The sequence below is a fragment of the Bombus terrestris genome, chromosome 2 (assembly GCF_910591885.1).
Source record: "Bombus terrestris chromosome 2, iyBomTerr1.2, whole genome shotgun sequence".
NCBI lineage: Eukaryota > Metazoa > Arthropoda > Insecta > Hymenoptera > Apidae > Bombus > Bombus terrestris.
Window position 1 is genome coordinate 12,987,919 of NC_063270.1, and position 14,046 is coordinate 13,001,964.

At 31.4% G+C, this 14,046-nt stretch overlaps 3 protein-coding genes across 18 annotated transcripts in view; 2 read left to right on the forward strand and 1 right to left on the reverse strand.

The window, feature by feature from the left end:
• Window positions 1–27: 27 nt before the first annotated feature.
• On the forward strand, window positions 28–4,670 carry LOC100642396 (nucleolar protein 6). Of its 2 annotated transcripts, none has more exons than XM_048414443.1 (12): window positions 28–219; window positions 343–792; window positions 863–1,331; window positions 1,403–1,687; window positions 1,768–2,041; window positions 2,112–2,406; window positions 2,488–2,712; window positions 2,773–3,207; window positions 3,294–3,457; window positions 3,526–3,779; window positions 3,854–4,012; window positions 4,091–4,232. In XM_048414443.1, coding segments are annotated over exons 1-12 (3,030 nt in total). In that variant the 5' UTR covers window positions 28–201; the 3' UTR covers window positions 4,093–4,232. The 2 variants fall into 2 exon arrangements, with proteins under 2 accessions (XP_048270400.1, XP_003393805.2); XM_003393757.4 differs by adding an exon at window positions 4,362–4,670 and having other exon boundaries at window positions 34–219; window positions 3,854–4,263.
• Window positions 4,671–4,863: 193 nt separating this feature from the next.
• LOC100642512 (centrosomal protein of 120 kDa) lies at window positions 4,864–9,183 on the reverse strand. Of its 3 annotated transcripts, none has more exons than XM_012319447.3 (11): window positions 8,698–9,183; window positions 8,244–8,391; window positions 7,912–8,167; window positions 7,167–7,841; window positions 6,788–7,089; window positions 6,446–6,689; window positions 6,269–6,389; window positions 6,077–6,180; window positions 5,715–5,996; window positions 5,323–5,651; window positions 4,864–5,245 (listed from the first exon to the last, which is right to left on the reverse strand). In XM_012319447.3, exons 1-11 carry the CDS (start codon window positions 8,747–8,749, stop codon window positions 4,915–4,917), a joined length of 2,844 nt encoding a protein of 947 aa, XP_012174837.2. In that variant the 5' UTR covers window positions 8,750–9,183; the 3' UTR covers window positions 4,864–4,914. The 3 variants fall into 3 exon arrangements, with proteins under 3 accessions (XP_012174837.2, XP_048270404.1, XP_048270405.1); XM_048414447.1 differs by having other exon boundaries at window positions 8,244–8,445; XM_048414448.1 differs by lacking the exon at window positions 7,167–7,841 and having other exon boundaries at window positions 4,865–5,245; window positions 8,698–9,162.
• Window positions 9,184–9,311: 128 nt separating this feature from the next.
• The window catches only part of LOC100642629 (casein kinase I), a 63,358-nt gene continuing 58,623 nt past the window's right edge, over window positions 9,312–14,046 (forward strand). For 6 of the 13 annotated variants that reach the window (XR_001099647.3, XM_012319451.3, XM_012319457.3 and 3 more), the window contains exon 1: window positions 9,314–10,739. Coding sequence is in view for 12 of the 13 variants with exons in the window: in XM_012319451.3 (XP_012174841.1) it covers window positions 10,514–10,739 (226 nt within the window). In the remaining variant the exon portion in view is untranslated. Of the gene's footprint in view, window positions 10,740–14,046 lie in introns of all 13 variants that reach the window. The other 7 variants (XM_012319463.3, XM_048414459.1, XM_048414460.1 and 4 more) reach the window with 4 other exon arrangements.

Here is a 14,046-nt window from a genome sequence, read left to right on the forward strand (position 1 = left end):
TATTTAGCACGCACGGTGAATCAAAGATGGTGCTAGTAATAAAGAAAGTAAATCCACTCACGTGGACCAACGAGGTTTGAAACTATCAAGTGAGCGTGTGAAATATTTTCTTAAACATTTTGGGTTAATCTTTTATATTATATTAACATTATATTATACATTATATCACAATTACAGCTATTAAAAAATTGAAAGATAAACATGAAAATACCTTACAAGGTAAGTATTTATGAAAAGAAATGTAGCAATATTCATATAACCTAAAATATTTATACATTTAACATCATAACATTTCAAGAACATTAAGCAACTAAATAAAATATATAAACTTATGTATCTTAGGCAAATATAAATGATTCTTTAAATCATTCTGGCAATTTGGCGTTTGAAAATGATCACCATTCTAATGATGAAATTGATGAAGACAAAGACTATGAAAATGAAGAAAGTGAAGAAGATGAAGAAATGGAAAAGATCAAAGATATTAATAAAGGAGGAAATTTGCTCTTGGTATCTGACAAAAAAAGAAGGAAGGTTACCAATGATTCTACAGACATTTTATTAAAAAAGAAAAGAAAATTAGACAATGATTTATATAAACCACCAACTGCTGAAGAACTAAATCAACTTAGGGAAACAGAAAATTTATTTCATTCCAATTTATTTAGACTACAAATAGACGAAATGTTAAATGCAGTTAGATTTAAGGATAAATATAAAAATTTGTTTGATATTTGGTTTAAAAAGTTTAAAGGGACTATTGAATCCATAGAGGAAACAGAAGAATATGAAGTATGTAGATCTATTTAACCAGAAAACTTTGAAACAGAGCTTTTATGTAATTTATAATTTATATTTGTAGCTTTCAGATGAGGAACTAGGGAAAAAATTGAACATGCATATTCCAATGCTTAATGTACCAAAAGTAGCAAAAGGAATATTTAAATTTCTTAAGCCAACAGATATTTCTATTATAGGATCTTATGTATTTGAAGCTGCAGTTGGTTCAAATATCACTGTAGATATATTGATTGAAATGCCTGCCAAGATGTTCCAAAAACAAGATTACCTAAACTATAGATATATAAAAAAGAAAATGATATATTTAGCATACATAGCATCTAATATTACTGATGATATTGCAGAAAGCAAGAGATTTATGAATGACACATTAAAGCCAGTTTTAAAAATTGTACCAAGTGGAAAATTAGGTACCAAAATTAATGTATTGATACATATATCAGCTCAAGAAGGAAGTTTTAGATTAAGTAGATTTTTACCAGAAAAGAATAATGTTAGACCTCAATGGTTTTTTGGAGAGACCAAAAATAGTATGTTTCTGATTTTCTTCTCTTACTTTTTTTACTTATACTGTATAATAATCATATTTTTATAATTATAGTTACAGAGAATTTTGTACCAACACCACATTATAATTCAATAATTCTTCGTGATTTAGTTATGAAAATACATGCAGAGAATATGAAAATAATAAGAGAATATCCAAATATAAGAGATGGCATTATTTTATTGAAAATATGGTTAACTCAACGTGAATTATTAAAAGGCTATGCAGCTTTTAATGGACATATCATAACAATGCTTATTCTATATTTATTATCCATAAAAAAGTTAAACACATTTATGAGCAGTTATCAAATAGTTAGAAATGTGTGGAATTATTTAAGTATGTAATATTCTTAAAGTATAAATATTGATAGGTTTGATACTTTTATTACTATTAACTGACATCACTTATTTTACCAGTACACATTGATTGGTGTGAATCTGGAGTAAGTACGAATCAAAATGAAGAGAGTAAAGATAGAATTTTGAAATATCATGAGTATTATGATTGTGTATTTTTGGATAGCACTGGTTATTACAATATTACTACAGATCTGTCTAAAGCTACATATAGATGGGTACAAAAAGAAGCAGAACTTTCCTTAAATCATTTGGACAATGCACATGCAAACAGTTTCCAATCACTTTTCATGAGAAAAGTACCATTTTATATGGCATTTGATCATTTTGTATGGTAATTATTTTTACAGCTTATCAAAATATGTAATTCATTAATTAAACAATAAAATTAAAAAAATGCATAGGTTTAAAGGTGCTAAAATGTTAAGAAATCTAGTAAATATTAATTCAAGTGACAAAGATAAACTAGATTATGGTCCCAATTATCGAGCCCAAGCAATAAAAATTCTTTGTAATACTCTTAAAGGAGGACTGGCAAATAGAGTACATCAAATTTGTGTATTACCGAATAAAAGTTCAGAATGGAAATGTACAGGGAATAATTGTGATGATATTGGGAAGATTTTTATTGGGTTAGAATTAAACCCAGAGTATTGTTTTAATATTGTTGACAAAGGACCTGAAGCAAATTTACCAGAAGTATGTAAGCTTTTTAAATATTAATGGGTATTATTGCTTCTTTTTCTATGTGTATATGATATAATAAGTTTCATATTCTAGGCCATTGAATTTAGAAATTTTTGGGGTGAAAAATCAGAGTTACGGCGATTTCAAGATGGAACTACTCGAGAAGCAGTAGTTTGGTCGAAAGGCAAAACATTATCAGGAAAAAGATTAATATGTAAAAAGATCGTAATATTTTTATTAAGAAAAAAATTAGGTATACCTAAAAATAAATTTGTATATATTGCGGGTGAAATGGAAGAACTTTTACAATTGCAGAAGGTAATCATTTTCAGTACATTTTTATCTATAAAAATATATTAAATATTTTGTTTCATTTAGGTAAAAATAACGCATTTCACTTATGGAACGGGAGAAGAAGCAGCACTGAGAGTAATAAACGTATTCAATCAACTTGAGAAAGATTTAATGTCTCTTACAGACATTCCTTTATCAATACATGGGGTACAAGGATCTAGCGCGGTTTTTCGATATACGGACGTTTTCCCACCACTTGCAACGATTTATCGACCTGATAATCAACTTATTAAGAAATCTAAAAAGGGTTTGACATTATCAAGAAATATAACTGAAGCACCTAAATATGTTTGTCCACTTGATGTGAGCTTGCAATTATCAACTAGTGGAAAATGGCCAGATGAGTTAGAAGCTCTTAGAAATACAAAAGCCGCTTTTCACATACAAATTGCAGAATGCCTCAGGAAACAATATAAGTTAACGGCAGAACCAAATTTTTCACATATCGATGTATATAAGGTTATTATTTTTAAATATTATTTTTTCAACAAAGAAAATAATATTAAACATAGATGATTCATTAAAAAGTAGTCATTTTTTGTTAGGATGGATTTGTGTTTCGGTTAAGAGTGGCACATTCAAAAGAAGTTAGTTGCTTGAAACAGCAAATAACTGAGGATGGTGTTATACAATATAAAGATAACGAAAAATCTATCGAATTAGAAAATAAGCTATTTGAATTACCAAAGCTAACTAGTGCTTTACATGGGTAAGGTTGATTTATCTTAAAAAATTATTATGCTTTAACTTAGTAATATGATATTATTTATATGGTAGCTTACATAATCAACAACCATCCTTTGGACTTGCATGTTGTTTGGCAAAACGTTGGTTATCCGCTCAGCTGTTAGATAATTCTCATATGCCAGATATAGTAGTTGAACTACTTATAGCTTCAATGTATTTAATACCTGCACCATACAGACCTCCTCAAATGCCTCAAATAGCATTCTTGAGACTCTTAGAAAGTTTTGCAAGGGGTCATTGGAATACAGATCCTGTTATAGTAAATTTCAACAATGAAATGTCTAGTAAGTATTTATTTTTTTGACACTAAAAATTGTCAATGTATTATCCGTGTTTATAATATCATTTTTAAATATAGAAGACGAAATAATTGCCGTGGAAACGCTTTTTGGATCATCTCGTGATTCTTTACCACCACTATTTATCTCTACTCCTTATGATCAACAGAGATCATTATGGACTAAAAAAGCACCATCTACTCTAATTTTAAATCGCATTACAATGCTGGCTAGACAATGTATAAAGTTATATGAACATCAATTTTTTACAAAAGTTCTGTTAGATTTCAAACCCTTATTTAGGCCACCACTTACAGAATATGATTGTTTGATTTACCTAAAACCGTGTATGGTTCCTAGAAGGTTACAAGCAATTGATGTTAATGATTCATGCCCAATTGTTGAATGGCACCCATATAAACATCATTCAGCCCAAAAGATACCAATTGTAGGTTTTGATCCTGTACAACATTTTCTAGAAGATCTTAGGGTAAGTTTTTAAGTGATATTTCACATAATATTAATATTTACTATATAGTTTGATTTTTTAATCATTATCAATATTTTTCTTTTCATATTTTTTTTTAGAATGGTTATGATGAATTTGCCTTATTTTTCCATGATACCTATGGTGGTACAGTAATTGGAGTTTTATTGAGACCTTCTGCATTAGAAATTAAGGACCTCAAGGTTTCAAATATAAGTGGCAGAAAATGTAATAATAATAATGAACTAGCTTTAAATATTTCTGCAATCATACAAGATTTTTATGTTCTTGGAAAGGGTCTCGTAGAAGCGATAGATGTTCGATCTAAAAAGTTTTCTTTAACTTGATTTTTTCTAGTATAAATAAATTGTAATATACATTTTAAAGTAAAGCTTTGTTTTTTATATTAATTGTTTTATAATATAATTGTCTAGTACCTACTTTCTTATCTTGTATAAAAATAATTATTTTCCATACAAAATAATTTAATTATGAAATCATAATTAAACATGAATATAGATAAAAACCAATTATATAAAATACATTTATTTCAATAAATATATGTGTATATATATACATATAAAAATGATTATAAAGTATTTTATATTGTACTATGATATTGAAACATTTTAAGGTATAGTTTATATAAAAGAATTACTTCATCATTAAAGATCTGATTTCATTATTTAATTTCATAATAACTGTATCGTCAATTGTATAACTCCCTGTTTTTAAAAGGGAATCACGTTCTTCAACTAATGTTTGCAATCTTTCATCCTGTTCATCTGATCTTTTTAATATGCTTTTGTTAGCATTTTGCGAAATTTTTGAGCCTACAGAACTTGGTGTAAATACTTGAGAATAAACGTCTTTTTCAATGAGATATGCTTTTGGCTTGATTACATCAATTTCTTTCTGAATTTCATTTAACAATATTTGATCATTTGTCAAGGCAGTAGAATCTGCAGATAATATTTCTTCTAGGCTAAAGAAAAAAAATAAGATATTTTTAGGACGTATTAAATGTCATTCATGTTATACCAATATACGTATTGCACATACTCTAAGTTTTGTAATTCTTCTTTACTATTTTTAATTTGAACTTGTATAGCTTGTTGATGTTCCATTTTCATACGATGTATCTCACGAACTGCTTTTGCCCATTGTTCTTTGAAAAAAGATTTACTTTCCTGTGCATTTTGTAATTTTTTTTCAAGTGTCTTTAACTCTTGCAATAAATTTGCTGTTTGATCCTGTGTCAAAGAACCTTTTTGATAAGTTTCCAACTCTTCAGACTGTTTTGATACAAGCAATTGTAATTTTTCATTTTCAGTACTTAATTGTTCAGTTTGTGTTTCTAAAGCTGTTTTCCTCTTTTCAAGAGCATCAATCTAAAAATATTAAGATTGTATAATTTAATTCTTATTTATAAGGGCGCAAGTGTGTTTATAAACCTTTGTCATAAGTTCTTCTTGAACCATTTGAAATGACTCTTTAAGCTCGTGTAATTTTGTATCATATCTCCATTGCAAATCTTCGTTTGCTTTAATTAACCTAGTTTCTTTTTCCAGGCTTTTCAATCTTCGTGTTCTTAAGTCTTCTGTAGCATTATTTAAACTATTTGCTAGCATTTTACATTGTTCAACGCTACACGCAAGTTTTGTTTCTAAATTTTCTCTATGTTTTTGCCATTCCTGACTTAGTAAATTTAAATGACGATCTTCCTTCTTTTTTAACTAAATTATAAAAATGAATGATAGATCATATATATCTAAAATAAAAATACCTTCTTTTCTATAGTTAGATGTAATTTTACCTCAACTTTAAATATTTCCATTTGCCGTTCTTTCCAAGTTTCTAACTCATCCACTATTTTATATGCTAAACTATCATCTAAGATTGGTGGCCCTAAGTTTTCATCTAATTCCAAACCAAATATTTTGTAATGTTATATTCTCATGCATAGGTGAAACAAATTAATAAAAAGTCATGTACGTTAAAGACTTACTAGGAATGGTTTTTTTAATCCTATAATATGGACCATAATCTTGTAAATTTAGCATAACATCCAAGTTGCCAATATTATTATGTTCTATATCATACAATGGTATATTGTATTGGTACTCCATCTAAAATACATTTATTTAATGTATGTAAGTGTAAAATATAATTTCTAATGCATTACCTTATTTTGACAAAATAATTCTTTTGTATTAATTCTACTTTCAGATATACAAGTCTTAGTACTTCCTTCCACTTTATATATACTAATTTTTGGTGGGAAATTTAGCAATAATTGTTTAATTTCATCTTTTGCTGATATAAATTGTAATTTGCACCCTATATTTTGTAATTTTACTTTTTCTCCTAATGACGCTAGTATTTTTGGATGAAATGCTGAAGTAACTTCAGTTTTTGGATGATGGAACCTATATTAAAGAAAAAATATATATTTAAATAAAAAAAATCCCTTTCATAGTATAAAATATTAATTTTAACTGTTACATTAGTAATTAGTAATTAGTACCGAATTTCCATATTTGGAATAATTAATTTTGAAGATATTGCCTTTATTGCTATCAACAAAATATTTAAATAATAACAATGATAAGCCTCTACACTTTTAGAGGAATTATCGATATTAGATTGACACAGCAATGTGTCAACTGAATGTGAATAAGTAGCTTTAACAGGTTGATCTCTTATAAGATCATAATTTAAAGTGTGTTTATTTATATTATTGCATCCATTTGGGGGATTGAAAATTTGAATTCCATATTTTCTAAAATCACCAGCAGGATTTCTATGACAATCTATTTCACTATAATTCTGAAAATTACAATTAAATACAATGAATATTAGTTCTAAATGTTGCTACTTTATTATCTATTCCAAACAAAGCTTACTACTTGTCTTAAGATATTCTTTAATTCCGCAGAATTAGGAGTGATGAAATCATTGATCATTGCATTTGAAGTATCCATTACTACACTTGTTTTACCTACATATTGCAATTTTAGCTGTAAATCGAGATACGAGTCTCTACATTCTATTTTATTATTTTCATTGAAATCTGCTTTACATAAACAACACCGCTGATTTAGAATACTACTATTATTTTCAGTGATTTTAAGAAATTCTTCAATATTATCAGTAGGGATTAATGGTTGCAAATTTACTTCCGATTGACCTAATATATGATCTTTATATTTTAAATATATGAACAGAAATGGCTTTAGTTGTAAATATTCTTTGAAAACTTTTAATGAACTTCTGATCCTTATAACAATTTTTTCATTAAGTGTCCAAATATCTCCATACTCTTTTTTACTTTGATTAAAATATACATCATTTTCTAATATCTTACACCAAAAATGTAAATTGTTTTTCATATCTGTATAATATCTCGTTGGTAGCAAAGAATCTACATATGCTGCAGATATAGCAGTGATATTCATTAAAAAGAATTCATGACAAATATCTAATGGACCTAATTGTATAAGACGTTCATCACGTAACAAAATTGGTGTTACTTTATTAGATTGAACATTTGCTTGCTGACATTCTTCCAAATTTTTTAACTGTAATTTCATACCATAATTTTTGCATTATCATTATTAAGCATTTATTTAAAAGTAACAAATGATTTACCTCTGATTGAGCATTTATTGATGTAGCTTCTAGATCATGGATACTTAAGGCAAGAAGTAACTCAGGTTTATGTATTTTGAGTTCACTTTTTAATCCTGATAGTTTATGCCAATTAGCTTTTACATTATCAATACCACTTTTAGCAAAAACTTGGGCAGATCTTAAACTAAGTAGAAGATACCCTAATTTTTCTTTGATATCATTACTTTTAACAGCAAAGCATTCTATTTTTAATGGAACTTGTCCTGATCTCATCCTATAAAGTTAAAAATTGTGTTTTAGTAACAAACATTACAAAGTATTTTGTAATAAACATTATATATGATACATACTTTCGTAGTCTGTTTTTATCTACTTCCCAAACCAAATCATGATCATATTCAGGATTTGAATTTGGTTCTATTATATCAGTTTCCAAGGAATGTCCATTTAGAGTTGCAACAATTAATGTAGGTAGCAGAATTTGTTCAAAACCTTTGCCTAAGATTGTTAACAATAAACGTTAAGTTCTTCTAACGTTTATTAAGTAACATGCTTAGGTCATATCATGGAATTATTGAAATTAAAACAAAGTTGAAATTCAGAGAGAAATACATTTATTAATATTAAAAAAGCAAATATATAATGCAAAATTATAGAATTTTATCCACTACAAGTCATTTTTAAGTAAATATATTAAACAATTAGTTTTTCTACTATATTTGTATATTATTTTATGTTACATTATTTCGCACAAGAAAGATTTTATAAATAAAAGGTTAACAAGTAATCAATCGTAAGATTTACCTTCTTTTATATTCAGTACAACTCGAACATCAGAATTTGCTAATTCCTCCATTGCATCATAATATAATAAATAAAAATAATTAGTATAAAGTGAGCAAATATTTAATGAAAATTAATGGAATCCGTAAAATTCGAATTGGTTACTATGGATACGTAGATATTTAATAGCATAACATTTTATTTATCGCGTCAATGTTTCACGGACGGCTTATAAATTACACATGACTATATAATATGTATTATTTACACAATTAATAACATTGAAATCTTTATAAGATTAGATTCGCCGAAGCCCTCTTGAATTTATTTGAAAATTCAAATAAACGCCATATTAGTGTCACTGAATATGAATATAGATAAATAATTAGTCGTCCAAATTGGTCTGGTAATAAAATTGAACACCGATCTAATATTAATTTTTAACTTATTTTATCAAAATCATACAGAAAAATACACATAACATAGAAAAATTAGTCATAATCGTGAAAGAGTTGCAAGATATAAAGAAGAAGTTAAAAAATTATAGACGTATAAGAATGGAGATAGTTTGGAAAAGAGGGCGTCGGCGTCGATAGACTGTTGAGAAGCGGCGTTATTTCGTTTCAAGTTGGCAGCACTGTCAGCCTCGTAACAAATCTCACCTATGTCGAGTCGAGCGCGAGAGACAGGAGCGTAAGCTTGTCCGCGATCGTTTGTCCGCGTTCGACAGGTCTTTCAAATAGCGTGCGTGTAATCGGTGGACGGTAGAGCGTAGGGATATAAATTGTATTCGTATAACCAGTTCCGAAATAAAAGTTTGTTGGAAGGCCTGGGGAGCGAAAGGACTGCGGAGGGGACTGCAGTTAATACGGGGCTTGTGTGTGGGCATATAATAGCCGATCGGGCATACTGGTGACACGGCTGCGGATTTTTCCTTCGGCAAGAAGGAAGGAACATACGAAGCTCGCAAAGTGCATGTGCTAGTGTGCGTGTCACTATAAAAGAGTTCAGAGCCACTTCGGCGGCGCTCCCAAATCTAACTGCAGAATTGAGTCTGTGGTGGTGAGGCCGCGGTACTATCGGGCCACGATTGAGTACGATCACGATCGCACGCGGCAGGGCCGTTTGTAATGGAGGAGGTTTCCGAGTGTATTCCCGTGCGACAGAACAGTCACGGCGATGCACGCCGTATTGACTGAGACGCGATATTTATCGTTGACTATTCCCCCCGGCCGGCCGGGCAAGAGAGGCAGGTCGAAATTGGTATGGAATCGTCCAGGGTCCTCGACACGACGAACACTCGCTCCCGTCTGTGATAACCACTAGCCGCTTAGAAAGAGATAGAAGAAGGGAGAAAAAGGAAAGAAAGAGAGATAGAAAGCTGTTGTGTATTTTGCGCGTGTGTGTTCTCCTCGTCTGCCCTCTTCATTACGTCTTTAAGTGTAAACATTTCTCGAAATCCGTTTCGAGGTTAGGATAGCATGGGGATTGATCCCCTGAAGGCATCGACCGACGAACCGTGACACCTGCGACTCGCGTCGTGTACGCGGTGTGTGCTTTTGTGTGTGCGTGCGTGTGTGTATTCCTCCTTAGGAAACCGCTGGGAGTTATTATTTTCCATCGGCGACCATCCAACGGGACGACCAAAGAAGAAAATATGTCAAGAATGGGGATCGATCCCCGACGATTAAACGCCGTGCATCGTTTACATCATTAATTCGACTAATACAAGACTAACATCGGCAACGTTTTTTTTTTTACCGTACAATCGACCTTTTCTGTCACGTTTAAACAGACTGTCGCAGATTACTCTGCCACGACAGAGGACACTTGCACCATGCAGAAAAGAGACGGTCGAGACACACAGCTACAGCTCGCGCGTAGCTCTGAACGCGAACAGGAAACGACCAAGAGGATCTCTCGTGGTAGCGGTAATGCTACCAGATTCAACGCGTATTCCTCAAGGTATAGTGTCACCTCCTCCTCTAATGTACTCATGGTCGGTCCCAACTTCCGTGTCGGCAAGAAAATTGGATCTGGCAACTTTGGAGAACTTCGACTCGGTGAGTTTGATTGTCTTTTCCTTTCTTCTTTTTTTATATTCTTTATTATTACATATCTTTCTATATGTATTTTTTTCGTTTATTTTTTGATGTACGTTTTACATATAATATACATCATAAATAATACACGTCATGTTAAAACGTTCGTCTCCGTCAATAATATTCGCGCGTGAAAGTGACTTTTTCAATGGCATCGAACAAAATGGAGCCACGTAAAAGAACACCCCGTGTGCTGTCGTTAGTAAGCAAGAAAGAAATCCTTCCTAACCTTTCCGGAGCGGTTCGCGTTACGGGAATGAACGGAACCTTGAAGCAACATTTCATTCCGATCGATCTTAATGGAATTCGTTTCAGCTGATCTCGCTTCGACTCGCCCGCGAGATCTTTCATCCTGTTCGGTGCACTATCACCGTATATTCTTTCTATCTTTTCGACATTTACGTTCTCGAAAAATCGCGCACGCCACGAGTGCAAAGCCATCGTTTAAATTAATACTAGAATTATTTTGCAGCAGTTAAAATACCCAATTTACAATTTTTTACAGAAGTTTTATAAAGTTACAGCGGTACATTTTTCAGAATTTTTTAATGATCATTTTTTTACAAAATATATAGACATAGATTTGCTTTTTTTCCTTATTACGTCATTTTCTGTATATCTTCCATTTTGTTTACTTCAGTAACACATTCAGAGTCTTTAACGTAATAATGTGCTTTTTTTTATAACTAAAGTATGACCAAGGACCTTTTGCTCGATAGATTTTTCTTTTGTAATAGAATATCTTGTAATTTATAAAATTTACTTCTAAAATTCCATCCGCTTTATTGCCAAATGTATTACCATCAAGCAAGACAATTTATTAATTTATCAATACAATACCAAATCTTGTAACTCGTGATTTATACAATTTTTGTTAATAATGTAATAATTTAATTGCACAAGAATGCCCAGCTTAGCCACTTACCAATGATTCCAACGAAAACACAAATATTCCCACTTGTGTGAATTAAAAATAACAAATAATATGAAACATGACGTTCGAAAGTAAAATTCACCAAATTTTTCTCGCAATCGCGCAGGCTTGCCATCTTCTATACAATACTTTATTTTTGTAAAATTATCGCGAACGCGTTAACAACAATGACAATGTACTTCAGCATTTCGACTTGCATCGGTATCGTCCGAAGTTCAGGTCTTACTGCGTGACGTAATTCTCCGACGATAAATTTATATCTTTTATCTATGCTAAAAGAGAGTGTGCATCGAATATAAAGATGTTTATGTCCGCCATGGCCTCCCTGGCGATTTTATTACGTGCTCGGCTCGCACGTTCCGCGAAACGGTCGAACTTTAACATACCAATTAACGTACCATGCGCATATGCATTTTCGCACGCTTTTAACTATGAAAAAATATCGAGTATTATCGATGGTGCGAAGTTAAACAATCGACTCGTCGATTTGTTTGCTATTCCGCCACGTGACTCGGGTTAAACGAGCTCCTTCGATAAACATTGAATTTTACCAGGTATAAATGTTTTATGTATAACCTCGCGACGAGCCAACTGTGCGTCGCGATGCTTGCAACTCCAACAACTTGTATAAACTTTTTGCTCATTGTCTTTCGTTTCGCACGCAGTCATGATAGCTACCGCTAGTGATGGACTGAAATACGTCGCAAGCAGGTACGAAAATTCAGCCAATTGAATTAAATCGTTCGGTCAAAGCAAATTCGAAGCTTCTATAAATATCTTGAAACAAAGAAAGAAGCGGCACTTTCAAGTAAAATAGGACCTAAACCTTTTGAATTTTCTATTAGTACTTTGGGAAATAAAAAAGAAATCCTCTATTTTCCGTTAGAATCCTCTTTTACGGCTATGGTTTTTAATTACCCAGTAACGAACGCAAACGTAAAAATAGAATTTATAGGAATTCTGTTCTATCTGATTTTTTGAAATTTGCTAGAAAAATTCAACAGAATGCTAATATCTTTCTGACTCATGCGATTCGATTGCAATTTCTAAGGCGTTCGACTCGTTCAAATGTCGAAGTACGTACATAGTTAGAAGTAGATTTTCCAAACTTGCGACTACTTGTTCTGCGATTTGAAACCCACTTGTGAAGATCAAATACATATTTGGCAAATGATATAGCGAACGAATTTTGAGAATTAGATTTGATTCGGATCTCACGTGAATAATTATATACAAAGAGGCAGTACCTGTTAATATTATTCTACGTATCGCGGATGTTTATGTAAATCTACATTTGTACGGATATAATTAACACGTTGAATGCCACGCCAGTTTTACAAGATTTGGCCGTGGCGCCACGATGAATCTTTTATTATGCGATACATATAATGCTGAAATATCACCTATAAGAGATATCTTACGGTGTATAATCATCATTTTCACTTATTTTTCACTTATCACTTATTTTTTGCGATTATTAATTATCTCATAATGTTTCTTTGCGTTACTAAATAACTGTTCTATGTTGTTGCGTTCCGGAATCTACCATACACCATAATCCAACCCTCGGTCATACTTAACAGATCCGTAATAATCCTAAGGAACCATTACAAGATTTAGCAACTTTTACTTTACTGCCAAGGCCCTTAATTACCATTAAACATCTTTCTAATCGAAACGTTCCTTAGGGTTTATTGTTCATTAAGATAAAACATGGAAAAAGTGGGTTTTTCCCATGTTCGATAGCCAGTGGTGGGGGACGCGCATAATGGATCTATGTTTCATGTATAAATAAAATTATTTTTATATTTATACTGCATTAATTTCGTCTCCCCATTGTAGTAACGATGGTAATAATAACAAATTTATAAGTATTGACATTTGTTCAAATTATGTATTTCTAGTAATCTTGGTACGCCGGTCATAGGTGACCCCCATGGCATTCAGCGTGTTAGAGAAATGGAACTTAGGTAGACATTTGCTTCATCCACTAAATATTGTATCAGTTATAAAGTCACAAAATGATAGATCTTTTTTTGGAACATGTTATGTATACGAGTGACGAGTTTTGAATTGGAAAGAGGATTGTGTTTAAAAAGTGGAAGGAATCGAGTGTTCCATAAATTCTACGGGCAAATTGAATATCCTTTGCTCTAATGGAAACACACCTGGCCGTGGCTGGCACAAAGCTTCGTGTTTTCAAAGAGAACGAATTAGGTAAACCTCTAAGCTACTATCTTGGGAGATTAGGAATATTGAACTTCGAGGATCGGTGTTGAAATCCAATAGGATCGCACGAACAATAATTAAAATCGTGATTCATCATGCGAAAAT

What these genes read in the sequence shown, in the direction of transcription:
- LOC100642396 (XM_003393757.4), top strand. An exon ending in TTTCAACAATGAAATGTCTA is followed by an intron (nt 3,780 to 3,853) that starts GTAAGTATTTAT and finishes TTTTAAATATAG; the next exon opens with AAGACGAAATAATTGCCGTG. An exon ending in ATTTTCTAGAAGATCTTAGG is followed by an intron (nt 4,264 to 4,361) that starts GTAAGTTTTTAA and finishes ATTTTTTTTTAG; the next exon opens with AATGGTTATGATGAATTTGC.
- LOC100642512 (XM_012319447.3), bottom strand. Translation starts at nt 8,749, where the DNA reads ATGGAGGAATTAGCAAATTCTGATGTTCGAGTTGTACTGAATATAAAA. An exon ending in AGAATATCTTAAGACAAGTA is followed by an intron (nt 7,090 to 7,166) that starts GTAAGCTTTGTT and finishes TGTAATTTTCAG; the next exon opens with AATTATAGTGAAATAGATTG. An exon ending in ATTCCAAATATGGAAATTCG is followed by an intron (nt 6,690 to 6,787) that starts GTACTAATTACT and finishes TCTTTAATATAG; the next exon opens with GTTCCATCATCCAAAAACTG.